General features: G+C 45.8%; 1 protein-coding gene across 1 annotated transcript; it reads right to left on the reverse strand.

Moving 5' to 3' along the window:
- Positions 1 to 293: 293 nt before the first annotated feature.
- CNN2 (calponin 2) lies at positions 294 to 20,719 on the reverse strand. Its single transcript, XM_054981045.1, has 7 exons — positions 20,584 to 20,719; positions 10,603 to 10,724; positions 9,717 to 9,783; positions 6,942 to 7,079; positions 5,594 to 5,710; positions 1,967 to 2,113; positions 294 to 721 (listed from the first exon to the last, which is right to left on the reverse strand). The coding sequence occupies exons 1-7, from the start codon at positions 20,644 to 20,646 to the stop codon at positions 470 to 472; spliced, it is 906 nt and encodes a 301-aa protein (XP_054837020.1). The 5' UTR covers positions 20,647 to 20,719; the 3' UTR covers positions 294 to 469.
- Positions 20,720 to 27,995: the final 7,276 nt, after the last annotated feature.

Consider the following 27,995-nt stretch of genomic DNA (forward strand, 5'->3'; position numbering starts at 1 on the left):
GGGAGGACTTCCGGGCTTAGCATACTGCTTCCGCGTCGAGCAAAACCAGTCTGAATCTATGCCAAAACACTGTCCACATCTAATTTAGAAGATTGTTTCAATTTGCAGAATTAAAGTGGCTTGGTTTTGTTAAACAGGTTTTCAGAGAGAACTTTGTTTACTCCAAAAAAAAATCCCCTGCAGAATATGACTCTGACTTTGGCACAGGGGGGTACACCCCATCCTGCATTTTTTATGACCCACAGGGTGCTAAGGACAAACCCAACCCGTGGGGGCAAAAAAAAAAAAAGAAGTTAAAATCACGACCTTTATTTTGCATCTCTGCTTAAAAAAATAGGCAAAGGATTCCTTTTCTTTAAAAAATAGGTTACAAAATACATGAGATACTGTGCAGTATTGCTGGCAAAAGAGGCAGAAAGTGTTACAGGAAAAGTTACAGGAAAAAGGAAACACCAACTTTGCAGGCTCTCTAATCTTCCTGTTCCTGATAATAGTAATATTCAGGTGAGTTCCTGTCTGGGTTATTGGTTACATCACTGGGACTGCCCAGAGGGCAGTACTTGGGGTCATAGATTTGGCGGCTCATGCCAAAAGCCTGCCCACTTTGGTTGGCCCCCTGCGTGTAGCCCATCTGGAGAGACATAGAGCTATCGTCACATTTGTCCGTGCCTGTCTTGGAATCATAGATGTGCCGCCGGGTCCCTGGAGCCGTCATGCCCACCTGCAGGAAGAAACAGACGGTATTCACACACCATTCAAGCACGAAGGAGTGATAGAATTAGGAAGGTAAGAGAAAGCCTTCTCGACATGTAAAAAGTGGGAGCTGCAGAAGCACAGGAAGCAGTTACAGGCAGAAAGCTTCCTGGAAAAAAAAAATCAGTGTTCATTTTTTTAAAGAATAAAATTCTAATCTTCAGGATAGGAAAGGAGTGCTTGATGAAGTACCAGAAGTTAGAGAGGTGGGACTAGTGTTCGCTGGCTGCTCCTCCCTGTGGATTAGTAGAACTGAAGTTAAGTAAAGTTACGTAAACATGTTTGCGTTCTTAAATGTGACATTTTGGCCCAGAATTTTGATCACCCATGAGCAGATTTTCTAGTTCATGTCACAGAGTCTGATGTTAGGCTGTATCTTGCAAATCCCACCAGTTTGTGAAGAAAGCGAGTGCCTTTACAAGAGAAACAATTAAGACAGGACACCGAACCACGGAAGCCAGTTTGGCTTCAAGGCCACCTCTGGGCTAGAGGGAACTTTTAGTCAGTAAAGTAGCACATGAATTCATGCCAGAAGGTGACGTAACTAGGAGCATAAAAACAGAACATACCAATCAGCTAGCTGTACACAGCATCCGTAAAACAGCCTATGCAAACACACATGCCCTTCAAAATGAAAAGATGGAGGAACCAAACCGAAAGATGGAGGAACCAATCCGTTTGGAAGCCAGCTGTACTGTAAGTGATGCTGGGCCTTCCTCCACCAACTGTGTTAATCCTTGGGTATTAGAAAAAACTTTGGTCTAGTCTGACTATTGCATTAACTTGGCTATGACACACCATCTCCACATCAAACCTAGCACAAGGTAAGGATTGGGTCAAGCCATATAGTGACCAATTGCTGGCTAGAATTCGTTTAGAAGTGGTCCACACTAGGAAGCTAAGGGAAAGCAGATCAGAAGGGGGAGCACATTTGCATCATTTCCATCCCCCTGCTGATAATACTGACTCGACAGCCAACATAAGCCTTCCCTGAGCAGACAATGCACACACATGAAGGCCACCCCCAAAACAAGTCCTTGCAAACTGCAAACAACACTCAAGAGATCCCGGGGGCGGGGGAGGTGTCTTCAGAGAGTCGGGTCAAGGTAAGTCATTGCCAAGAAATTCCCTCCAAAGTCTTCTCATCTCCCAGTGGGGCCACCCACCCCTTCAGCTATGCCAAGTTTCGAACCCCAGAATGTTCTGTTCTCACCTGACTGGCACATTTGTTCGTGCCCATCTGCAGACTGATGGTTGAGTGGTCCATTGGAGGTAGGATCTGGTTCTTTGGGTCATACAAGTGCCGCCTGGTGCCATAGGCTGTCATCCCCGATTGACTGGCACACTTATTAGTGCCCATCTGAAAAGGAGAGGCACAGAGAGATCACTTTCTTCCATTTCACTTTGAAACTCAGGGGTTTCGTTCGCCAATTCATAGGGCCATCAAAATTACTGGGATAGTTTCACCAACAGACAGAAAGCTGGAATTTGGCAGCTCCAGGTCTGGATGGGTTATCAGCAATGTATTATAAGTGTTTAGAAGAAGAGTTGATACTGCTACTCCAAAAAGTAATGAACAAAATAAGCAAAGACAAGACCCTGCCTCAAAAATAATACACCCAGACCAGATGCGTTTTGTACCTAAGAGATTAATGAAAGACAATGTCAGATTTGTAGTAGATGCAATGGAATTGGTAAAGAAAAGAAAAGATACAAAGCGGCATTTTATGTTTTTAGATGCTGAAAAGGCATTTGGCAACCTTTCTTGGACTTTTTTTACAAAAAGTACTAGGAAATTTAAATTATGATCTCAGATTTGATTTGAGAATTGGATACAAGGAATCTATACAAAGTAGAATGCAAAAAATTTTGATTAATGGAGAGATAACAGAAGGTCTTCAAACTGAAAAGGGGACCAGACAAGGATATCCACTATCACCACAACTATTTATTTCAGCAATGGAAGTTTTTGTATCAAAGCTGAGACGAGATTCTAATTGCAGAACCACAAGTGACAAAAGGCACAGATTGGACACTTGTCAGCTTCCCTCAAGTTTTGATGGGAAATGTAAGCAGCTTGGCGGAATGTTGGACAAGTGACAGTTGAAAAGTCCATTGGACAGCAGTCGGAGAGCCAAACTGCGAGACCAGGATGCCTACATTTCCCATCAAAACTTGAGGGAAGCAGACAAGTGTCCAACCTGTGCCTTTTGTCACTTGTGGTTCTGCTCTAAAAACTAAAAGTTTAAATGCAGATGGTGAAAAATTCAAATTGAAAAGTTATGCTGATGACGTGGTCCTGATAATTTTGAATCCACATGAGATATTATACTATGTCATAGAACATCTTACAAAATTCGGTTCCTTTTCAGGATTTAAAATTAATAAGAAAATGAAAATAATTTCTAAATTTTTAACGATACAAGAGGAGGAAAAAACCAGTGAAATGACGGGATGCAAGATACTATAGCAACAAATCAAGTTAAATACTTGGGCATTAATTTCACAGGACAAAAAGGATGACTTAACATCCACTCAGAGCGGTTTACATAGTATGCTACTATTAGTATGCCACAACAAAACACCCTGTGAGGTGGGTGGGACTGAGAGAGTTCTGAGAGAGCTGTGACTGACCCAAGGTCACCCAGCTGGCTTCAAGCGGAGGAGTGGGGAATCAAACCCGGCTCTCCAGATTAGAGTCCCGCACTCTCAACCACTACACCAAACTGACAAAATGAGCATTTTGTCAAAATTTATTTTTTTTCAAATTATTCCAATTAACAGAGGAAAAGGCATTGAGAAATTGGAAAAAAAACAAATTCATCCGGAATGGCAAAAAACACAAGAATCAGATTCAAGGTTTTACAAGACAAAAAAAGAAAAAAGGAGGCCTAGTAGTGCCAAATATTAAATTATATTCTCAAATCACCAGTCTGGTCTGGATGACCAATTTGATCCCAAACCCAAATGGTAGGTTAATAAAGTGAGAAGTGGCAGATCTGACAGAAGGGCCACATAATTACCCCTGGCTAAAGTAAAGCCCAAGAATATTGTTTAGATTTTTTTTTAAAAAAAATCATAAGATTAAAAAAAGAAAGTTGGATTTTGGTACACACAATCCTAATGGATCCCAGCATGCTGAAAACTGACACAGATACTTTCCCCACCTGACCTCCAAACAACTCATGCAATGTAGCCCACCTCCACTGTATTTATTTAAAACATTTATATGCCACCTCTCTACCCAAATAAGGTCTCCGAAGTTGATGAACTCCCAACATTAGAACATTTAACACATTAAGAGAGTATTTAAAATGTATATATAAACTTTAACAATACAGTACAACATGTAGACAAACTCAACCGGGGGGAAGGCCAGTAGGAGTTTACAGGGCAGGGGGTTGATGCCAAATGAAACAGAAGATTCTTCACCCACTGGTAGAAGACAGTGACTGAGGAAGACAGATGAATCTCCCTGGGAAGGGAGCGCCAAAGTTTCGGTGCTCTGGCTGAGAAGGCCCTTTCTCAGGTTGCTCTCTGTGCAGCCACAGATGGGTGGGGCGCAAAGCAATGCTGTCAAATATAACTGGAGCTGATGAGCAAGTTCATATGGGAGAAGGTGGTCCTTAAGGCATGCTGGCCTCAAACTGTATAGGTCTTTAAAGATCAGTATCAGCACCTTGAATTCATTCTGGAAGCCAACTGGGAGCCAGTGTAGATGGAACAAGACTTGGGATGTGCACTTTGGGTTTTTAACCCAAATCAGGCCCAATTTGGAAAGATTCAGGATTCCTGAATTAGCCCCAGCATCGCTGAGCCCATTTGGGAATCCTGAAGCAAAGCTTTCCAAAGTGATTCGTATTGCTTTGGAAAGCTTTGGGTAAAGCGGCAGCAGCCACAACGCTTTTCTAGTTGTTTGCATTTGCAAACAGCAAGAAAAGTGCTGCTTGCTTTCAAGCTTCCTGCTTTTTTTTACCCAATGGGAGGGAGGAGGAGGGGGTTGTAGTGACTCACTACAACCCCCTCCTCCCCGCTCCCATCGGATGAAAAAAGCAGTGGGGCGGGAAGCCAGTTGAAAGAACACTTTTCTTGCTGCTTGCTAGGGGTTCCCTCCTCCCCCTCCCATCAGGTAAAGAAGGTGACGGGGCAGGAAGCTTGAAAGCAACACTTGTCTTGTCGTTTGCAAACAGCAAGAAAAGTGCTGTTTTGAGCTTCGGTATGCTCCATAGATTCCTGAATCTATACAGAACATACCAAAGTGATTTTAAACACCTGAATCCCGAAGCAGCTTGCCTAAACAAGACTGGAGTGATATGGTTCCTGCAGCACACTCGAGTCAACATTCTCGCTGCAGCATTCTGTGCCAACTGTAACTTCCAGACAGTCTTCAAGGGCAGCCCTACACGGTGTCCACTGCAGTAATCTAATCTAGATATTACTGGGGCATGCACCATATTTTATCTACCCAAAAACCCTGCAAGGAAGGTAGCTGAGAGCATGTGACTGGCCCAAGATCATCTGGTGAACTTCATCGCTAGGTGAGGATTTGAATCCAGTCCATTCAAGTCCTAGTCCAACACTCTAAACCATGACACCACACTGGCTTTGAAACAGGATGGTTTTTAGAGCTAACTCTTTCAATCAGCAATAACTATTGCAACCAACAAGCTAAAGCTAGCCATGCAACAGAAAAGGTAGTGGAGCTGGCCCTGTCTGCCTCTGAGAGTGCAGGGCTGGCAAAAGCCCCAGAACACGACTACATTTCAGAGCGCCTATGAACACGGAGACGTTGTATGCCAGTCCCTTCAGACGGTTTCCCTCCCTGCTGCCACCAACTCACCTGCAGACCAATGACACACTGGCCTGCTTTCAGCTTAGCGTCATCAAAGTTCCTCTGCTGTTTCTCCGAATATTTCACCCCGATGTCCGGGCCGCTGTCAATCCCTTTAGTCTTGGCCTGCAGCAAGACAGAAAATGGGAACTGGCTGCTTGGCATCTATAGCATGTTTCTAGTCCTTATGAGCATGAAGCCTCTCAAGGCAATAGGGAGGTCAAAGAGAGCTCTCCCTCCACACTGGCGTTGGATTTACATTTTTAAAGATTTTATTAGATTTTTAGTCACCACTCACCTAGGGCCTCAAGGAGACTTACAGCATGTAACACCATAGTAGATTAAAAAATAGTAAAAAAGCCAGTAGCACCTTTTAAGACTAACCAACTGTATTGTAGCATAAGCTTTTGAGATCCACAGCTCTCTTCGTCAGATACATCTGATGATGATACATCTGACAAAGAGAATTTACAATAAAGTTGCATCTGACAAAGACAGCTGTGGTTCTCAAAAGCTTATGCTACAATAAAGTTGCATCTGATGAAGATAGCTATGGTTCTCGTAAGCTTATGCTACAATAAAGGTGCATCTGACGAAGAGAGCTGTGGTTCTCAAAAGCTTATGCTACAATAAAGGTGCATATGACAAAGAGAGCTGTGGTAATCAAAAGCTTATGCTACAATAAAGTTGGTTAGTCTTAAAGGTGCTACCGGACTTTTTACTATTTTGCAACTACAGACTAACACAGCTAACTCCTCTGCATCTATGACCATAGTAGATTAAAAACCAACATAGGAATGATCACAATAAATTAAAATCAAAATATTAAAAAACATTAAAATAGCTAGCTCAGCACCGTACCACTATCAGGACCAACCCAAAAAAGAGCCTCGATCATAGCCAAGATTCAAGGACACGAGGTCTTCTGGAAACAAACCCATGCTGGAGGTGGGGGGGTGCAAAAGGAAGTAACATGGATATCCAGGAGCACCCCAAGGGGGAGAAGCTCATTCCCTCCGGCCAACTACCTCAGAATAACCACTCTCATATTATCTCCTATTAATGCAGCTCTGCCAAGACAACTTGGCCCCATTGCCCTCTTAGCACTATTCCAGCACTGTTGATAACAGCCGTGTAAAGTAGGCCAGTAGCATTTCTGCCATTCTCCAGATGACGAGTGATTTACAGCTTCTCACACTATGTAATCTGCCTTGAGCCTCAATGAGAAAGGCAGACTATAACGTAAATAAATAAATACAATCTTGAGGGTGTTTGTGGCAGAGGAAATGGCTGCAGCGGGACCTCCCTTGATTCCTCCCGATTTCCCAGCAGCCTACACCATGCCCAGCCCACTCACCATGCTTGCCAGTGCCAGCAGCGACACCTGGACTTGTGTCATGTTCCCACTCTCGTAGAGATCGTTCGCCTCAAAGAGGTCGACGGGCTTCAAGCCGTAACTAATCAGGGCTTTGATGAAATTGGAGAGATTCTCTAGCTGATGAAGGAAGGGGGGGGAGAGAAGGGGCTTATCAAGCACAAACTTTGTCCCAATAATGGTTGTAAATCAGGGAGCGGTGGGGGGGAGGGGAGTCTGAGGGTCACAGCAAGAATAATCACGACAAAATTAACATCTTATGTACATAATACACCAATATCGGAATTTCCACAAAAATGGAAAGTATTCTGAAGATTAAGAATAATTAAGAACTATTAGATACGAAGGCAGACGGGAAGATATTTAAACAGAAGAGAAAAATTAAGAACAGATATAAGCAAGCTATAACTAGATATTTGATCTAACTGATGATTATATGATTTGTGTGTGTTACGTGCCGTCAGGTTGCCTCTGACCTAAGCCGACCCTATGAATGAAAGACCTCCAAAATGTCCTATCATTAACAGACTTGCTCAGATTCTGCAAACTGGAGGACACGGCTTTTTTTTTATTGAATCCAGCCATCTCGTTTTAGGTCTTCCTCTTTTCCTGCTGCCTTCCACTTTTCCTAGCATTATTGACTTTCCCAGAGAATCTTGTCTTCTCATGATGTGACCGAAGTACGATCGCTTTAGTTTTACTTTTGTCATTTTAGCTTCTAGGGAGGATTCAGGTTTGATTTTATCTAGTACCCTCTTATTTGTCTTTTTGGCCACCCTCGGTGTCCACAAAACTCTCCTCCAGCACCACATGTCAAATGAATCAATTTCCTTCCTGTCAGCTTTCTTCACTGTCCAGCTTTCACATCCATACATAGTGACTGGGAATACCATATTGTGGATTATCTTGATCTTGGTTCCCAGAGAGACATACATGATTTAAATGATAGTAATGTGGTCAATATGTTTTTCTTTTTTGGATTATTTAGATTATTGTGTTTAGGTTTTATGCATGATTTGGAAGAATGCAGATGACTGTAGCAATGGATGACTGAAGAGGTATGGTTTAGATAACTGTACGATTGTAGTTCATTATTTTGTGTTATTTGGTGTTTACTGACCAAAATAAAAATTTATGGGGGGGGGGGGAGAATTGTAATGACCAGGGCTTTTTTTCAGCGGGAATGCGGTGGAACAGAGTTCCGGAACCTCTTGAAAATGGTCACATGGCTGGTGGCCCCACCCCCTGATCTCCAGACAGAGGCGAGTTGAGATTGCCCTCCGCGCCGCTCGGTGGCATGAAGGGCAATCTCAACTTCCCTCTGTCTGGAGATAAGGGGGCGGGGCCACCAGCCATGTGACCATTTTCTCCAAGGGCTACCCACTGAGTTCCACCACCTCTTTTCCCTGCCCCCGCCTTAAACCACCACAAGCCACCTTCCCCTACAGGGTACAACTGAAAGGACCAGATAAGAGTCTTTGCCCTCCTTTTTGCAATTCATTCCAAGCAACATGCACCCATTCCCCCTCACACACACAAATCCTTTGCAAGGCACAGGGCCACCCTGAAATTTCATGCACCCTTGCCATGGAGGGAAAGAAGCTTGGTACTGCCCCTTGAGTCTTGGTTTGTATTCATTACATGTTGCCAGGGGCGATTTGAAAGCAGTTAGCAATTTTTCACCACAAGACCCTGAGTCAGCACTGGTGTCGTGCATGTCTAATTTTTAAATCAGACTCGCGCTAATCATGTGTGTGTTTTAAGTAGTTCTCATAACCTCTGCGGAAGTTCACCAGCCACTCAAAATTAAACAACAGCAGCAGCACTTATATAATGCTCTTCTAGACAGATTACTGCCCCACCCAGAGCGGTGAACAAGTTAGTGTTATTATTATCCCCACAATACAGCTGGGGAGCTGGGGCTGAGAGAAGTGGCTGACCCAAGGCTGCCTACTAAGCTCATGGCAGTAATGGGATTTGAACCAGTAGAGTGCCGATTCACAGCCAAACCATTTAACCACTGTGTTACTGTTTTTATTCCTGCTCATCACTTCTTTTATCCTTGACAGTTCATTAGTTTAACTGAAGAAACAGTAGATGTATTGCTCTTTTGATTACAAATAGCTGCCAAATTTAGCCTTTTAATCTTGCTGGAGAAAGTAAGGCGCAGTATCAAGATGCACCTCTTTTCTTACCTTAGAATCGTTTTTGGGACCATTCTGTCTAGAGGACAGTCATGTGTTAAAAGTTACAGATTTCAATTTCTCCATAAAACCACGTCATGTAAAGGGCTAATCGGGCTTCTGTTGATGGGTTTGTCAAAGATGATCTGATGACAGTGTGGGAGTGAGTGCGTAAGCATGCAAGACAGAGAGAATTTCAATCACATGTTCGGCTGTACATGCATTTAACCTAATGGGATCATTACTTAACGCACGTACATAGATCAAGCAGACACTGTATACAGATCACATGTGGTATTCACTGTAGCCTGTTAACAATATAGTCTACTCTAGAAGCCCTTCTTTAGGCAGAGAAACGTCTTCCCCAGCACTGGCTCTCCATGTTCCTTTAACTGGAGATGCCAGGAGCTGAATCAGGCACCTTGGGGGGTTCAACCACTAAGCCGCGGCCTCTGCCCATTAAGTTCCAGCATTAAGTTCACCCAAATGCCGGTAATCCCTTAAGGCCTTGCCCCTGGCCCTTTAAGGCCTCCCCAAACCCGGGCTCTCTCTTTCTTGCATCACACATACATACCTGGTGCCAGTTTAGAGCTGAATGGTGAATTTTCTTTACAGAACCGGGCTGAAGTTGGTTTATTAGCCTGGAAGAAAACGGGGGGAGGGGGTTGCATCAATGCAGTGTCATCATAAAATCAGCTACCTGGCAAAAGGCAGGAGACAACCCAAGCATTTAGCCCTCCTAGGTTTATTAAAGGCTTTTAAAAAAAAAAAAAAGATGTTATTCTTTTATGCAGAAAAATCCTTCAAAAACCACAAGGTGGGGCAGAAATAACAGGAAATTGCACCTTTCGCACCAACTCCTATGTGGCTGTTTTTAGAGTCCTCAACATGAGCCCACCAGAATCCAAAAAGCTGCCGGTACGCTGTGAAAGGTGTTGGGCATTTCTTTACTGCCTACAGCATAAATGCTAAAAGTCAGGATTTTTTTTCCTACAAAAGAGATTTGATGGGACTGGCTGAACTCCCTAGAGGAAGAACAGCATTTGGGTAATGAAGACATTGCACTGTTGTTTGAAGGGGCAGGCCATCAAAACCCACGCTTCCTGCAATTCCAAACGTGAATGCAAGGGGACACCCCTCTCTGCTCCGAGTTCACTACTGCAGGCCTGGGCCCTGAGAGACAGACATGGAGAGATTCCTCTTTGCCTCATTAGGAATAGCCCAGCTGGAGCACAGAGAAACAAGTGTCTTGTTGCTGATGGAGGCCAACAATTGACACTCAGAGATAGAATGCCACTGAACCTGGATGTTCTACTGAGCCAATAATCAGAAAGATAAATCTAGGATGGGGAATTGGTCTCCTCCCCATCAGTTTAGATCACTCTCCTTCCAACTGGAGAGATCAGTGAAGGAAGGCATGTGGGAGAGATGGAAGCGGGATCCTGGGGCTGCCCACTCACTCGCAAAGGATAACGCCATTCTTCAGCCCCTTCTGGAAGTCGGGCCCAATCTCTCTGCCAGTGATGCCTTCGATCCATACCCGCAGCTCGGCTTCCTTCTGTGGGTCGTATTTCTGGGCAAGCTGGAGGGGGGAGGAAGAGGACAGGGTCAGGTTTTCCAATCCTCAAACCCCCGGTGGTCTCTCACTGGTCCTGTCCCCCCACCTGCTCCTGCCCCTCACTTATAGATCAGTCAGACAACAGGAGAATATCTGAGGTACTCCAGGACCATATAGTAAGCCACCTTCTGCCGAGTCAGTCTATCTAGTCTGGTTTTGTTTCCCAACTAGCTACTGTTTTCCAAGGCCTCTGGCAGGAAGAGGTCTTCCCCAGCTCCACAAGTTTTCCCCCCAGCTCAGGCTTATGTGTATCCTAAATATTCACAATTCCACCACACAAGCGCCGTGATCTGAGACTATTTATTGGACTTCTATCCCCTGCCCTCCCCGCAAGTGGGCTCAGGGTGGGTTACAACAATAAAACATAATTTACATTTAAAAGCATCAATAAAACTCATATAAAACTGTAACTCATATGGGGGGGGGGAATGATCACATGCTCCCCCCCCCCCAACCAGGCTTTCCGGATGACTGCTGATCCGGCCTCAACCATATACCTGGCGGAACATCTCGATCTTGCAGGCCCGCCAGAACGATGGGAGATCCTGGCTTTTGTCCGAGCAAACCACAGTATCTAGCCCTCACGGCAAAGGTTTAGTTTGATCACCAGTTTAGTCCTCCTGGCAAACCCTCCCTATAAAGCAGCTGCTCGTTTTAAAAAAAGGCTTCCTTGTCTATCCCAGGTTGACCCTACAAACACATCTTAAGAGAAGACCAAAAAAGCAATAAAATTGTTACCTACTGATCTTACCAAACACAGCCTGATTTTGTGGCTGCAAACCACAATTTGCACTGCTCACACTAGATGGCTGGAGAGTCACAATGTTGTAACTGCTTCTCTAGAAATAATTGCCTGGGTGCTTATTAGGATGGCTCTGTTACCTCAGTAACAGAAGATGGACAGTTTTAAAAACAGGACATCTCATGGCATGCATCTGATGAAGTGGGCTCCAGTCCATAAAAGTCTGGGGTGGAAGAAAATCTTGTTGGTGTTAAAAGCTACTGTTCATTTTAGCTCTAACAGACTAACAGGGCTACAGTCCTGGGGAGTTAAAGAGAGAACTGTAATTTATGATTAGGGCGTGCCCAATTCCCCAACACGCTGGCCCACAGTGCTGCAGGACTAATGAATCTCTTGTATCTTTAGAAAGGCTGTTTCCATTTGAGTGAAACCACAAGCACAGCATCTTATCGCATTTTAAAATCCTGCCTTTCACCCAGGGAGTCCAGAGCAGCTTACGTGGTTCTCCCCTCCTCCATCTTACAAACAACCCTGCAAGGTGGGTTGGGCTAAAATAGAGGGATGGGCTCAAGGTCACCTCAGCAAGCTGCATGACTGAGTGGGGCTCTGAACTCGGGTCTCTCCAGTTCTAGTCCAATATGATCTACTACACTGCCGTGCCCCAACAATTATACTATAATGGGGTCAGGGGAAATTCCTTCAGTGGTTAGATCAAGTCTATCGGCCAACAACAGGCTATCCTTTCTGTTGCCACCATCTTTGCGTGGGGTCTTTTTTTTCGGAAAAAAGAAAGTAGAGGGGCAGGAACAGAAGTAAAATCACTGAGGACAACTTAAGACAGACAATTCTGAAAAGCAGAGAAAGATTTTTCTGAGCAGGCTCTATCTGAGATCCTTGACCTGAAGATCCCATGCATACAGCAGAGCCCCAGCTCCTCCTGAGCCAGAGGGTGAAGGAGAGATTAAGGGACAGGAGAAAAACTTTGCAAGCCAACAGAAAGGGCACCAGACGGCAAAACCTCACAATACACTACAGCTAAACAGAGGCAGACAGCAGATTTAAGGCAGGGGGAAAAACAAGAGGAAATGTACATAGCTTGGCCTACGGAAGTCATTGCCACATCGTTGCAACAAACTACAAATTCACCATATATTACAATTCGTGAAGGTTTCCTCTTTTTAACCACAAAAAATAGAGACTCTCAAGAGAGAGGCTGACCACCACCAAATGTGGTAGAGATTAGCAGGTGGGGATACTTCCCCACCACACTGGGAGCTTCTGCCCAGCCATTCTGGAGAGACTGGAAAACTAAGTCAGCTTTTGAGCGACCATCTACTCAAGCACAACCATTCCTGCCTTTTTACTGGCCGCTCAGTTTCTGCAGAGGTAAAGTCATGGAAGTAGCTCTGGCAGATTACAAGATGCTTTTAAGTTGGCCCAGCAGGTTCGGCTGGATTGTGAATATTTTTCCATCAGCTCCATTTTCTAGAAAATCATTTTAAACATTCCTGTTCAGATATATAATATAGACAAACCCTATACTGGGAGCGGAAAAAACATGTTCTAAGCATAAAACTTAAGGCCTGGCACAGTACTCTCCACATTCCAAGAAGTCACGCCTTTGTTATATAAAACAAAAGCCAAATTTCTAGTCCCTATGCAGGGAAGCTTTAAAATATGCAGCTCAACCTCCTCCCCCAGGAGGGACCAAGGAAGGGAAATAAACATTGCCAAGGACAGAGCAGCACTGAATTGGCCTTAAGCAGCCATGGGGCAGGAAAGGGGTGGGGCTTAATGCCTTTTACCTGCTTATCAGATACATTTGTTCAACTGGGCACTCTGTTCTGTGGAATCTGAAAGCTTGTGCACATTATTTTGAACTATTTTGGCTGGTCCTAATTTTAAAAAAATTATTACTTTACTGCTGCTTTGGGGTTCCTCTCTCCTCACCATGAACCAACCAACCAGCTGACAAAATGGCAGAATCCCACTTCTGACACTTTGGGGTTGCCAGCTCCTTGGGGCAGGCGCCTGGCTTTTCACTCGCACAGAGAATGGCAACTAAACAATAATCCAGATGTTTTTTGCATCCTAGCAGGTAAAAAGGAGGAAATACTAAAACCAAAGCAGGTTCTGCCAGGACGGCACCTCCCAGGTTCTGCCAGGACTGTATGCCACCCTGAAGGCAGAGGGATAGCAGATGTGGCAACAGACCAGGCAGGTCCAATCCTCCTCCAGCTGGCTTCTGCTGACGGTGCAAACACCCTAGAGGTGTGTCAAACCACACACACCCCTCTTTCCTGATTTGGAATTTCTCCTCTGCCTTGTCTAAAACACCAAAAGGAAGGGCAGAATTTTCATAAACACAGATGACAGTTAAAGAGTTTGCCTCTCGATCTCAACATTGTTAGCCAACAATTAACCTACACACAGACCAGCCATAACATTTAACTTCTCTAGCTAGCTGGAAAAACTGATTTCCACATATAACCCGCCAAGCCAGGAATGGCCGACATTTAGTTAGCTTGTTATGCAGGGAAATTTAAAGTGTTGCTCAACCAGGTGACCTAGGCACTATCTGTAAACTTACCAATTACAAAACAGAACAGTTGCTATCAAAACCAGCCCAAGGGCATTACGAATTTTGCTTTCTCTGCTTTTCCTAGATTTTTATAATCATTTTTTTTAAAACTCAGGCGTTTAACTCCCCCCTCCAAAGTCAATACAAAGATGTAGTATAGTAGTTAAGACAATCTCATATTACTAGGATCTGAGAAACCCAGGTTCAAGGCCCACTCTGCCATATGTGAACTTGCGCCACGTCAATGCTCTCAGTCTAACCCTTCTCTCAGGGTTTTTTTTTTTTTTGGAGAATAAACTGCAGGGGAGGAAGATGATGTAAGCCATTTTGGGTCCCTATGAGGAAGAAAGGAGAGGTTATGTTTGAAGGAAGTAAATCCTTTATGTGAGTCAACAGCTACAAGAGGAGTGTTGAATTTTCATAGGTGAGCATTTGAGGCATGAAGAAATTTAAAATATTTGAGGTATCTTGAAGTTCTTTCCCCCCAAAACATTACACATTTACTGAAATCTGGACTGAAAAGACCTCCCCCTTGCCATTCCCATCATCTGCTTGACTGGGGATCATGCTCCAGGGTGCCATGAGGATACTGCCGTCAGTCAGAGCACGTCTAAGACCAAAGGGCCTGCCTTCGGTGGGTACAGGTGAATACTTTGTTCTGTGGCACAGCAGAGCATATTCCATGGATGGGTGGGCAAGAGAGAGAACACGTGCCTTGATTTTGGCTAAGCCCCAACACACCTACATATGGGTGGAGAGCATGACTTGCTTGCAGGTAACAGATGGGAAAGCAACGAGGATGATCAGGGGTCTGGAGACTGAGCCCTACGAGGAAAGGCTGAGGGCCTTGGGAATGTTTAGTTTGGAGAAGAGGAGGTTGAGGGGGGACATGATTGCTCTCCTTAAGTATTTGAAAGGCTGTCATTTGGAGGAGGGCAGGGAGCTGTTCCAGTTGGCAGCAGAGGGTAGGACCCGAAACAATGGGCTTAAATTACATGCAGAAAAGTACCGGCTGTATATTAGGAAGAACATTTTCATAGTCATAGTTCAAAAGTGGACTCAGCTGCCTAGGGAGATGGTGAGCTCCCCCTCACTGGCAGTTTTCAAGAAGAGGCTGGATGAATACTTGTCCGAGATGCTTTAGGCTGATCCTGCACTGGGCAGGGGGTTGGACTAGATGGTCAGTATGGCCCCTTCCAACTCTATGATTCTGTGTAATGCCACAAGGGACCAACTCAGGGACTGGAAGACTGATGGGCTCATTTATTCATTTATATGCCACCTTTCAACTAAAATTTCCCAAGATAGTAAAATACATTAAAATCAATATTCCAGTATACAGAGAAGACCATCCAGAAAAGTCAGGTCTTTAATGCCATCTAGATGGCTTTTAGGAAGTGGGTGGTTCTCAAAGAGCATTTTCAGATGACCTTCAGAAAGCTGAACACATCAGTTCATAAGCCTGTCCAACTACTTCCTAAAATTCCTTTTGCCAGCAGAGGAAGGGGGTGGGGTGGGAACCCAGCAACTAAAACATCCTTAGCCAGGATTTTCTCTCCAAGTTTAACAACAACCACTAATTCACCTGCTCTTATTATCCTACAATTACTGCCTTTAAAAAGGCCCATTGTGTTATTAACTAAGGATAAAACGTTGTGCATGCTTACATGTGAGTAAGCCTACTGAATACAATGGGATTGCTCAGTGAGCCTGTGTGAGCTTGAGCTGGTCATGATTCTTACATAAAATCACCAAGGAACATCCCCAACTAATGGGAAAAAAACTGAAATTGTGTTATTTAATATAAGTATTCATAAGAGCTGCAGAAAGCAAGTGCTTTCTTATGAAGGGCATTCCTTATTGCTTTTTTTTTCATGTTCTTAGCTCTCCCTTTCTCCATTTTCTCCTTACAACAACCCTGTGAGGTAGGCCCTAGGGCACCCAGTAGGGATTTGAACCCATGCCTCCTCAGTCCCAGCCCAATCCTCCAGGCCTGTTACCTGCCTCACCTAACAAAGGGTGTCCCTGTGCTGTCATTAGAACAATTGTTTTCCCACACACATGCAAATTTGATAGATTTCAATCAACAACTCTTTAAGTTAATCAAATTCTTTAACAGGATTTCCGTAGGATTCCCCAACAATTTAAAATATGGGAACCATCACCACCTGCCCTTTTAATCCAGAGTATCCCCTAAACCTTCCTGAGCAGCAATCTGAAGGTCATCAGAGTCCAGAACCCTCACTTGGCTGTGCCATTGCCTCCCCCCACCCTGCCCCGCAACAGCCTTGGTGCGTCTCTTTCAGTCTCTGCTACCCTGGAGGGCCCCACTCACTCGTCAAGGACCATTAAAGGGATGATTACATGGCGCCATCAACCAAGGGAAGCATCTTCCACAAAGGCATGCACAGTGGAGATTACAGGACACCAAATATCCCAGTGCATGAGAGAGTTCTGCAAATTGCAAGAGAATTCTTGAACCAGCAACTTTGACAGCACATCGTATTTGGGGTGAAGTCACCGGCTCACAGCCCTGCACAAGGCGCTCTTGGCTTTGCCATCAACCACAAAGTTAGTGAGCACTCAGCATTTTAGCTATTATTGCTGTATGGAAGACCAAGATGCAGAGGCTGGAAACGTAGCGCAGTGCAGCAACCAAGGGATACAGTTACAACTTACAAGCAAGGAAGACCTCCAGTTCAAATCACACCTGTGCCACAAACTTAGACAAGCCAGCCTGACCCCTCCCTCGACTTGCTAACCTGCTTCGCAAGGATTTGGAGCACAAGATCTTGTTACAGGAGCCCTGCATTGGGTGGGGGGAAGCTTGTCAACAGCCAGGCTCGTGAATGCGATGGAACAGATTTGCCCAGGGCACCTGCTTGGATTCCTTTGGGAAGCAGACATGTAGTAGTTCGCAGGCATAAGACACTGAAGGTGCTTTCCTATTGCTGGGCTGAACTTAGCTTAACAGGTTTAGTTGGTCTGGATTTATTCCTGAAAAAGTGGGATTTTGCCAAATTCAGCACAGAAAGAGTTAAACCACCTAGAACTAGCCAGGACAGGGAATGCCAGTTGGAGACTGCCAGGCAGACATGCAAATGCACTTGCCCTTCACTAGGCAAGTGAGGAGTCCCTCCAACCTGCTCCCCGCACCCCCCCACCCCCACCCCACACTCTTCCTTCCCCTCCCTGCAACGCCTGTCAGTTGGGGCAGTTTTTTTTTGAGATACTGACTTTCAAACAGCAGGTCCTGAAGGCGCCTGGCACTGAAGCCCACCCTGAGCCCAATCCACTGGCACTGCTGCCCAACGAAACACACAAGCATCCTCTAGAGAGCCAGGGCTTCAAGGTTGCCTCTTCCTAGAAAAACTTGGCAATGACAGAATTAAAAGAGCCAGTGTGGTGCAGTGGTTAGAGCATCAGACTAGGATTTGGGAGACCCAGGTTCGAATCCACGTTCTACCATGGAGGCTTGCAGGGCGACAGTTGCAGGCTCTAGCATAACCTACCTCACAGGACTGTTGTAATGATAAAACTGAGGTGGGGAAATGCTTTTGGTCCTCACTGGGAAGAAAGGCAGGGTATAAATAAAGCAAAATAAGTAAACAAACCAATTAGCACATGCCAAGTCTAGCCCAGCATCTTGTTTCTGACAGTGGACAGCCAGAATTCTTGCACTTCGGGAAGCCTGCAAGCAAAGTATGAAGCCTTCCCTAGCAATCTGAGATAGACTGCTCCTATACATAGATGATCCACTGAAGCTGCTAAGACCTACACTCTAAAAGGATTTTTTTTTAATCTGGTCTTTTAAAGAAGCAAGCCAGTGCCAGATCAGGCACCTATTTACCCTTGTATTGTGGGCAGGTATCGTGGGCTGGAATTCAGAGACAGAAGATTTTATTCTCTGATATAAGCCACTTGGGGGATTCATTTTTCTTTATAGGACTAACTTTTGGAACAACGGTAAGTTTCTAGGTTCACCTGGAAGAACAGCTAGAATCATACCACTACAAAGCAAATATTATATATATATATATATATATAATACACACACACACATATACTATATATATAGAAAGCAATCCTCCTCCATACACAATACAGCAGGCTAAGCAAACCTCATTCTTAAAGCTGCTGTTGAAGTACAGGAGTTGCATAAAACTGTATTTTTTGCAACCACAAAATGCACCAGGAAAGATGAAGAAACATGAATTATGCTAGAGAATCATCCAGAGCACCACCAACTTCTGCAGAAGGTACGAGCTAATGGGGTTGGGCTGTGAACTGGGAAGTTCTGGATTCAAGTTTCATGTACCCTAAGCCACACTAGGGCGATATGACACACAGGTACACCAGAACATCCATCGCTTCCTCCCCTGCAAGAGGAAATGGATCCTCCTGAGAACTACTGGGCAGGGTGTTCAAGTCTAAATCCGAGATTGCATAACTTCAGCCTGGAAGGCAGCAGGTCTTCCCCGTTTACAAAGCTCCTTCCTACATCTACCCATTGAGGAGAACAACTTAACACAGCACTGCAGGACCAACATGTGCTTGTGCAACATACACACACACACACACACCCCAAACCTGGATATTTAAGAAAGCCTCCCCATTACATGCCTCGAAACCTTTTGGCATGAGCCCCAGACTCTCCAGGTAAAGCAGGTAGCAGGTGCTGGGGAAGAACTTCTGGTACCCAAGACCCTGGAGAGCCACTGCCAGTCCAAGATTCAATAAAAGGAAGCTTTGTGTGTCTGCGAGCAAAAATAAAGATGCAACCAAGCTCAGGCCCACTCAATGGTAAAGCACATGGGTTTGATCCCAGGTAACAAAAAGGACCTCAGGTGTTGGAAAAGCTCTCCTTTGCCAGAGACACTGGAGAGCCAACCAGAAGAGCCAACACAGAGCTAGATGAATTGGATTTAATAACAACAACAACTGTGATTAAATACTGCTCTTCTAGACAGATTAGTGCCTCAGCCAGAGTGGTGAGCAAGTTAGCGTTATTATTATCCTCACAATGCAGCTGGGGAGCTGGGGCTAAGAGGAATGGCTTACCCAAGGCCACCTACTGAGCTCATGGCAGCAGCGGGATTCGAACCAGCAGAGTGCTGATTCGCAGCCGAATCACTTAACCACTGCAACTTCACCAAAACGGGGACCCAGAAAGCCAGGCCAGCAGTGAGAGGTGTCCAGAAGTTAACGATAAGCTGGAGAGAAAGCAGGCAGCAGCAGCAATGAGGCATCAAAAGGAAGGAGGAAAGGCTGCCAAGACGAGTCATAGATCAGTCAGATTCCAGAGGACAAGAATCCCAGGAGAGCCAGCGGAAGCTAGACTGAAGAAAACTGGAGCGTATAATGAGCGGCGAGAGTCTTTCTGTCTTAAGCTTCCAGAGCAGAATCCAAAATAGTTCAAAGGGTATCAGGAAAGGAGATGTGCCAGGCCAGAAACTTCCATCTCATCCAAGAGCATCCAAAGGCAGAGAGACATCTCAGCCTGGATGGGGCTACAAGTCACCGCTGCCACTTCTGTTCTATCTTCTGATAAGAAACATCTTACAGAGATGCAGAGGGCCAGAGTTCAAGCAACCTGGAAAGCCACAGCCTGCAAAACTCTCACCAGATTCACTTACAGACCAGGTGTTCTCTGGACCTGCTGAAGCCCAGTGTCAAATCTCCTCTGGGATACCATTGGCCCATCACCAGCTCTTGGCCTCCTTACTTTACAGGGATGTTGTGTGGATACGATTGGGGTGAGAAGGCACCATGTATACCACCCCAAGCTCTTTGGAAGAAGGGCATGAGAAATACACCACAGGGAAACTGGCCTAGTGCTAAGAAGGGGAAATACTTCATTCGCTCTGCACACACTTGGGATTACTCTTAGCTTTAACTGTGTTTCAAGGATAGGAAGGATCAATGTAAGTATAATACGTTGTTTAATACGTTGGTCTTAGACGTATTAAGCTGTGGTTAGTATTTCTTCAGCTCTGCATTCAATTTCAGCTGGTTTTAAATCTTTTCAGTTTGTATTTATGTATCCTATTACACAGTTCATTGAAATATCTTTGAAACCGACTGTACCGACTCACGCTGTGTGATCCGCCTTGAGTCAGCTAGAAAAGCAGACTATAAATTACAAAAATAAAATAAATAAAACAAGGAGCCGGGTGACAACCAGAGTTTAAACCAAGTTAACAGTATTGGTCGTGTTAAGCTCCGCCCCCCGCCCCGCATAGCTGAGCCGGCCACAGAGCTAGAAGGCTACGGGGTCCTTCTCAAGCTTGCGCCCCTAACGAGGGGCGAGGGCGTAACTGAAGCCACGCAGGGCTGCCTTTCCGCAACGCGCTTCCTTCTCTCCCGGAGGCAGAAGGCGGCCAGCCCCAGCCCCAGCCCCGCGCCACACCTCTCCAAGGCGCACGGCGCGCCACCTCTCCAAGGTCCCCCTCCGTGCGCCCAGGGCGCACCGGGCTGCGGGTGCCGTCCGCGCCACTCACCCGGTTGCGGACTTCAGCGGACAAGCCATAGCTGGGCCCCTTGTTGAACTGGTTGCTGCTCATCCTCTGCCGGGACAGGGCGGCGTCTGGGAGGGAGGGCGAGGCGCACAGCAGAGACTCCGCCGGCCGCCGCTTTCCTCCGCCTTCTTCTTAGCCCAAGTTTTGGGGTAAGGAGGGCGCCGCCTCCCGCCGCTGATTGGCCGCCAGTTGAAATAGCCTTATAAGGCCAGAACGAGCCGAATTCCTGGAGGAGGGGAGTTTCCTGTGTGGGGCTCCTCCGAAGACCCCTCCCGCCCTCTTGGGCATCTTCCCCCAAACTCTGGGGTGGGGGAGCTGCAGCGCTGGGAGAGGAGAGGCGTCCAAGGCTCTCAGTCTCTCACCCGGAAACCTCCTGAAGTGCCCCTCCCCAAATTGCCGCTCCCGGCAATTGCTCCTATGCCTTTAAATTTAGATGGACAGGCCTGCAAGATTCGGGTCCAGTCGCACCTTGAAGACCATCTGGATTCCCAGGGTATGAGCAAGAGGTTGCAAGGTGTTACCGGATCCGAATCGTGCTCTTGTGTGGTAGATGAACTCGCTGCCCACATGAAACGTAAGGTTGCCAACCCCCAGGTGGTGGCTGGAGGTCTGGAATTACCACTGATCTCCAAGCCTGGAGAAAATGGCTGCTCTGGCATTATACTGCCCCAAGGCCCCTCCCCAAACCTCGCCCTCTTCAGGCTACACACTCAAAATCTCCAGGAATTTCCCATCCTGGAGCTGGTAACCCTAGCCCTGTTACCTTAGAGCAACAAAGCAAAACAGAAGCGGCACTTCAGAGATTGACAAAACGGATAAGCTTTCTTAAGTCAGATGCATCAGGTGAAGAAGTCTAACTCATGACAGTTTATGCAGGGAGCAATTTCCTTAATTTCTAAAGTCTCCCTGGAGTCCTGTTTTGCTTTTCCTATCCCTTTCATAGCCCTGCAACAGTCAGAAATTTTAACAATAGCTTCCTCTCCTATTTATGCTGTTGGGAAAAGTTTTTTCCCCTTCACCCTCTGAATTTCTGCCTACCAGCTGCAGCTGGTAAAGGCTGGGAAACCTGCTCCAGGTATAGTTTTGCAATGCCTGCTGCGGATGCTCAGGTGCACTTCTCTTTTTCAGAGCCAATTGGTTGGGGGAGGAGATTTAGATTTTAAAATAACAGGAAATGTTTAGTTGTGTATTGATAAGTTAACCTCGCCTGATTTTGTCTTGAATGGGTGAATAGTGCAGATCTAGTAAGCACTGCTGAAATTAGGTCTGTCCTGGCGATCTCTTGGAATTACAACTGATTTCCAGACTACACAGATCTGCTCCCCTGTAGAAAATGGCTGATTTGGAGGGTGGCATCATACCCCACTGAGGTCCCCTCCCCAAAGCCTGCTCTCCCCAGGCTCTACCCCCAAATCTCCAGGAATTTCCCAACCCAGACTTGGCAACCCTAGCTTGTATCCCTGATTAAAAGACCATTTTAAAACCAACTCCCTAGACAGAACAATAAAAGCTTAATGCAAAACAGCCAGAGAGGCAAAATAAAATTATAATAATTTCTAAATATAATGTAGCCACCTCTGTGTTAGCCAGATAAACTCCACCTGCCCCTTTTTAACTGCCTCCAAAATAGGCTTCCTTGGGAGTAAGAGGAAACTCAGTGGGGCTTACTTGGATTGGACTTGTCTCACTGGAATTGTGATAAGAATGATCTCTTAGAAAAGAAATATTTTTGCTTCCAGAAAATGTAGCAGGGCTTGAAATATTTTAGATTTTTGAAATATTTACAGCAGTTAGACTTTGTTGATAGGTCTTTTTGTAAAAAGATCTTGCATGGTTTCTTATACTATGTAGCTGATTCTCCTCCCCCTTACCACCTTGGGGAGGGTCTTTTATATTCCCACCCTTCAGTTGAAGGCTCCACAGCAACTCAAGCACCCCTGATTTTGAGATTCTTCTCTGGTAGTCGGCTACATGGATGCCCCGACAATGACATCATTAGGGTTAGGAACTCCGGGGCGGAGCAGTTGATGGGAGGGGTGGGGGAGGCCTGAATTCCCACATCCCCGTGTTCGGCGCAGAGGCTTCCTCCCCCACACCTCCAGGCAGTCCCACCCAGCGCAAAATCCATGTCCATCCTATGGATTTTGTTCTTGTTTTTGCTTTCTGCCTGGCCCAGTATAGCTGTTTACAACTTAATCCCACACAGAGCCTCTGACTTCCTGAGACCCCGATGTATCAGCCTGTATTTATGGATGCCTCAAGACAACAATCTTAGAGCTAGTTTAATGCACAAATTGACCACTTCTACCGGCTCCAGCAAGGGTGGACAGGATCCATTTAGATGTAAGGGTTGCACAGTTAAAAAGCAAGTTTCCCTCAGATGTACCTATCTAGAAATTAAGACTGAATTGTGGGCTTCACACTTCTGACTAGACATTTTTTTTTAAATTTAACTTAATTTATACCCTGCCTTTTCTTTCCCAATTGGGGGGGGGGAAGCAACTTACATTGTTCTCCTTCCATTTTATCCTCACAACAATCCTGTGAGGTAGGTTAGGCTGAGGGGGTGTGACTGCCCAAAGTCACCAAGTGAGCTTCTCTGGCAGAGTGGAGATTTGACCCTGGATCTCCGAGATCCTAATCTGATGCTCTAACCACTACACCCACTGGCTGTCATAGATATGCCCAGGGTTTTTTTTCTGGGAAAAGAGGTGGTGGAACTCAGTGGGTTGCCAGCACAGGGGGCAACTCCTGGCGAGAAGTGGTGCCCCTGCTACCACATGTGCATGCGCAAAGTGCACACATGCTTCCAGGACCATGTAATTATGTCACTTTGGGTCAGCTGGAAAGGGGGAGGGGGAGTTTTTTAAAGTTTAAATCGCCCTCAGTGAAAATGGTCACATAGCCGGTAGCCCCACCCCCTGATCTCCAGACAGAGGGGAGTTTAGATCACCCTCCACGCCACGGCATGGAGGGCAATCTAAACTCCCCTCTGTCTGGAGATCAGGGGGCGGGGCCACCGGCCATGTGACCATTTTCAAGAGGTGCCGGAACTCTGTTCCACCATGTTCCAGCTGAAAAAAAGCCCTGGATATGCCTAGGATTGTACTATACGACTGTAATCCTGAACACACTTGTCCCAATGAACTTAAACGGACTTACCTTTGAGTAAAGAGACCTAGACGGGGTGATCCAAAAGAGAAATGGAGCATTAGAGTCTATATGTGTGTGTATTTCTTACAATATGTTTTTCTTATAAAAAAAAAATACTTGGGCAAAACAGCTCCTGAAAATTCAGTGCAGTCATCCCAGGCTGAACAAATCACCTCTGGACTGGATCTGGCCCACAGACATTTGCTGTCCCAGAGGCCAAAGAAAAATCGCTGATCGGCTGAATCCTCCCAACATTTAATGTGAGCCAGGCCTGGCCTCAACGAAATGTTTGCCTGTAACAGGAACATGAGGCGGAGGACCCTTTCTTTCTCTGTGAGCACTGGAATTCTGTCCAGCAATCACCTCTTCAGCCTAGGGAGCTCTCCTTTCCAGTCCCAGATGTGTGGGGATTAGCAGGGCTTTTTTTCAGCTGGAACGTGGTGGAACTTAGTTCTGGAACCTCTTGAAAATGGTCACATGGCTGATGGCCCCGCCCCCTGATCTCCAGACAGAGGGGAGTTGAGATTGCCCTCCACACCATGCAGCACGGAGGGCAACCTAAACTCCCCTCTGTCTGGAGATCAGGGGGCGGGGCCACCAGCCATGTGACCATTTTCTCCGAGGGCAACCCACTGAGTTCCACCACCTCTTTTCCCAGAAAAAAAGCCCTGGGGATTAGCAGTTGCCAAAAGGCTCTCTGCACGCGTCCAAGGACACTCTCTGCCATCTGAAGGACCGCTCAGTGATCCGGGGAAGTCAGCGTGGTTTTGTTCCTAACAGATCCTGCCAGACCAACCTGGTTTCCTTCTTTGATCGAGTGACCAGCTTACTGGATCGGGGGAACTCTGTTGACGTGATTTATCTGGATTTCAGTAAAGCTTTTGATAAGGTCCCCCATGACATTCTGATGGGCAAACTGGAAGACTGTGGAGTAGACTATAGGACAGTTTGGTGGATAGGGAACTGGTTGGAGGACCGCACACAAAGAGCGGTGGTCAATGGCGTTTCATCAGATTGGAGGGAGGTGTCCAGTGGGGTGCCGCAGGGCTCAGTTTTGGACCCGGTACTTTTCAATATTTTTATCAATGATCTGGATGAAGGAGTGGAAGGGCTGCTCATTAAATTTGCTGATGATACCAAATTGGGAGGGGTAGCAAACACCCAAGAAGATAGAATTAAAATTCAACAAGACCTTAATACTCTGGAGAAGTGGGCAGCTGTGAATAGGATGCAATTCAACAAAGACAAGTGCACAGTATTACATCTGGGCCACAAAAATGGGAAGCACAAATACTGGATGGGGGATACACTTCTGGGCAGTAGTATATGTGAAAGGGATCTTGGGGTAAGAGTGGACTGTAAACTGAATATGAGCAGTCAGTGTGATGCGGTGGCAAAAAAGGCTAATTCAATCCTGGGTTGTATCAAAGGGGCCATAGCATCGAAATCGCAGGAGGTCATAGCCCCTCTCTACACTGCCTTGGTCAGGCCACACCTGGAGTACTGTGTGCAGTTCTGGAGGCCTCACTTCAAAAAGGATGTGGACAAAATCGAGAGGGTGCAGAGGAGAGCGACGAGGATGATCAGGGGTCTGGAGACTGAGCCCTACGAGGAAAGGCTGAGGGCCTTGAGAATGTTTAGTTTGGAGAAGAGGAGGTTGAGGGGGGGACATGATTGCTCTCTTTAAATATTTGAAAGGCTGTCATTTGGAGGAAGGCAGGGAGCTGTTCCAGTTGGCAGCAGAGGGTAGGACGCAAAGCAATGGGCTAAAACTACATGCACAAAGGTACCGACTGGATATTAGGAAAAACCTTTTCACCGTCAGAGTAGTTCAAAAGTGGAATCAGCTGCCTAGCGAGGTGGTGAGCTCCCCCTCACTGGCAGTTTTCAAGAAGAGGCTGGATGAATACTTGTCAGAGATGCTTTAGGCTGATCCTGCACTGGGCAGGGGGTTGGGCTAGATGGTCTGTATGGCCCCTTCCAACTCTATGATTCTATGATTCTAAGTAGTGTATGTAGCCCTTAAGCTTGAAAAAGAGGCCCTGAGGCTAATCCCCAGATCATGTTCAGGCCCAAGATGAACTTTGTTCTCAAATTAAACCTGTAAAGATGTTTATCTGGCAAATTAAAATCCAGTTTGAAGACAATAAACGGCCAGGTGAATAGAGAAATTGCATGCTGAGCTTTTTGCAGCCCTGGTATTGTTGGAAGAATCCCAGAGCCTATTCTGGTCCCAGTGGCAGAATTTTATTTTTTAAGTGCATGTTGTGTCATTTATTGATGTGGCTTTAATGAACATTTTACCAGGGTCTCTGATTATCTCTTTTTAAAACTCTTGATTTTTTATGCTGCTGCATAGAAGTTTAGGGTTCTGCCAGTTAGATCCCCAGTTACTTCACTGCAAACACATCAAGAGTCCAGTTAAAGTTTCTTTATCAGAAATCCATCAGTATCAGTGCACTCAAACAGCTGCATTGGCAGAAGTGATGTAGAGGAGGAAAGCAATGTTAGTTATAGGGTGAAGTTCCTGCCATGGGATAAGGACCGTTAAAGTTTAGGCAGGCAGGGCCTAGGAGGGGAAGTGGGGGGATGGATAGGAGAGGGAAGGATGAGCTCATTACTTGTCTCTGGGAGTTATGGCTCAGGCCAGCATCTCAAGGACACTTTCCCATGCCGGCCCAGAAAGTGAAAGCAACCACCTGTGAGATAAGCAACTCTCAGCTACACAGTTAGACGGTTACCCAGATAGATCTTTACACATTCTCAGAGGCTCAGACTACAATACAGAGAATATAAGCATACATGGCAGATAAACAGGGCACATCTGATACTTACATTGCTGTGGGATTTTTTTGTACTGTTTTATATGTCCCACTAACATAAATTGACATTATTTAACATATTACATAGAATATATTCAATAGAATGTATTCAATGTATTATGGATCCAAGACTTAATGTAGAAGCAGTGCAAAACATTTTCAATAAATAATAATGTGAAAGGGAGTTTTGGCGCATGTGCAGAGTGTCAATACTAAGTATACCCAACCCACTAAATCTGTGTTTAGGGAGCAGGAACTGGATGGCTAAGGACATGGAAGAATGAACAAAAATGAACCATGAAATCCAAATCTCTGGAAAGTGAAACGGCCTTGTCCATTTGGAGCTCTCTCTGGAATCAGCTCTAATACATTGCACAGGAGAAAGTGTGACACACACATACACCAAGTTGGGAGCTAGGGTTGTCTGATCTTGAAACTACCAATTCTGGTTGCCAAAGAGCCCTCTGAACTAGTGTTGCCAGCTCGAGGTTGGGAAATTTCTGGAGATCTGTGGGGAGAAGCCTGGAGATGCTGGGGTTTGGAGAGGGCTGGGATCGCAGCAGCATAGGATACCATGGAATCCACCTTCCAAAGCAGCCATTTTCTCCAGAGGAACAGATCTTTGTTGTCTGGTGATCAGCTGTAATTCCAAGGGAAATCCAGGCCTCACCTAGAGGATGGCCCCAAAAACAAGTGCACAGTATTACATCTGGGCCACAAAAATGGGAAGCACAAATACTGGGTGGGGGATACACTTCTGGGCAGTAGTATCTGTGAAAGGGATCTTGGGGTAAGAGTGGACTGTAAACTAAATATGAGCAGTCAGTGTGATGCGGTGGCAAAAAAGGCCAATTCAGTCCTGGGTTGTATCAAAGGGGCCATAGCGTCGAAATCGCAGGATGTCATAGCCCCTCTCTATACTGCCTTGGTCAGGCCACACCTGGAGTACTGTGTGCAGTTCTAGAGGCCTCACTTCAAAAAGGATGTGGCCAAAATCGAGAGGGTGCAGAGGAGAGTGACGAGGATGATCAGGGGTCTGGAGACTGAGCCCTACGAGGAAAGGCTGAGGGCCTTGGGAATGTTTAGTTTGGAGAAGAGGAGATTGAGGGGGGACATGATTGCTCTCTTTAAGTATTTGAAAGGCTGTCATTTGGAGGACGGCAGGGAGCTGTTCCAGTTGGCAGCAGAGGATAGGACTCGAAACAATGGACTTAAATTACATGCAGAAAGGTACCGGCTGGATATTAGGAAGAACTTTTTCACGGTCAGAGTAGTTCAAAGGTGAGCTCCCCTTCACTGACAGTTTTCAAGAAGAGGCTGGACGAATATTTGTCAGGGATGCTTTAGGCTGATCCTGCACTGGGCAGGGGTTTGGACTAGATGGTCTGTATGGCCCCTTCCAATTCTATGATTCTGAAC

The sequence above is a fragment of the Eublepharis macularius genome, chromosome 5 (genome assembly GCF_028583425.1).
Source record: "Eublepharis macularius isolate TG4126 chromosome 5, MPM_Emac_v1.0, whole genome shotgun sequence".
NCBI classification, from domain to species: Eukaryota; Metazoa; Chordata; class Lepidosauria; order Squamata; family Eublepharidae; genus Eublepharis; species Eublepharis macularius.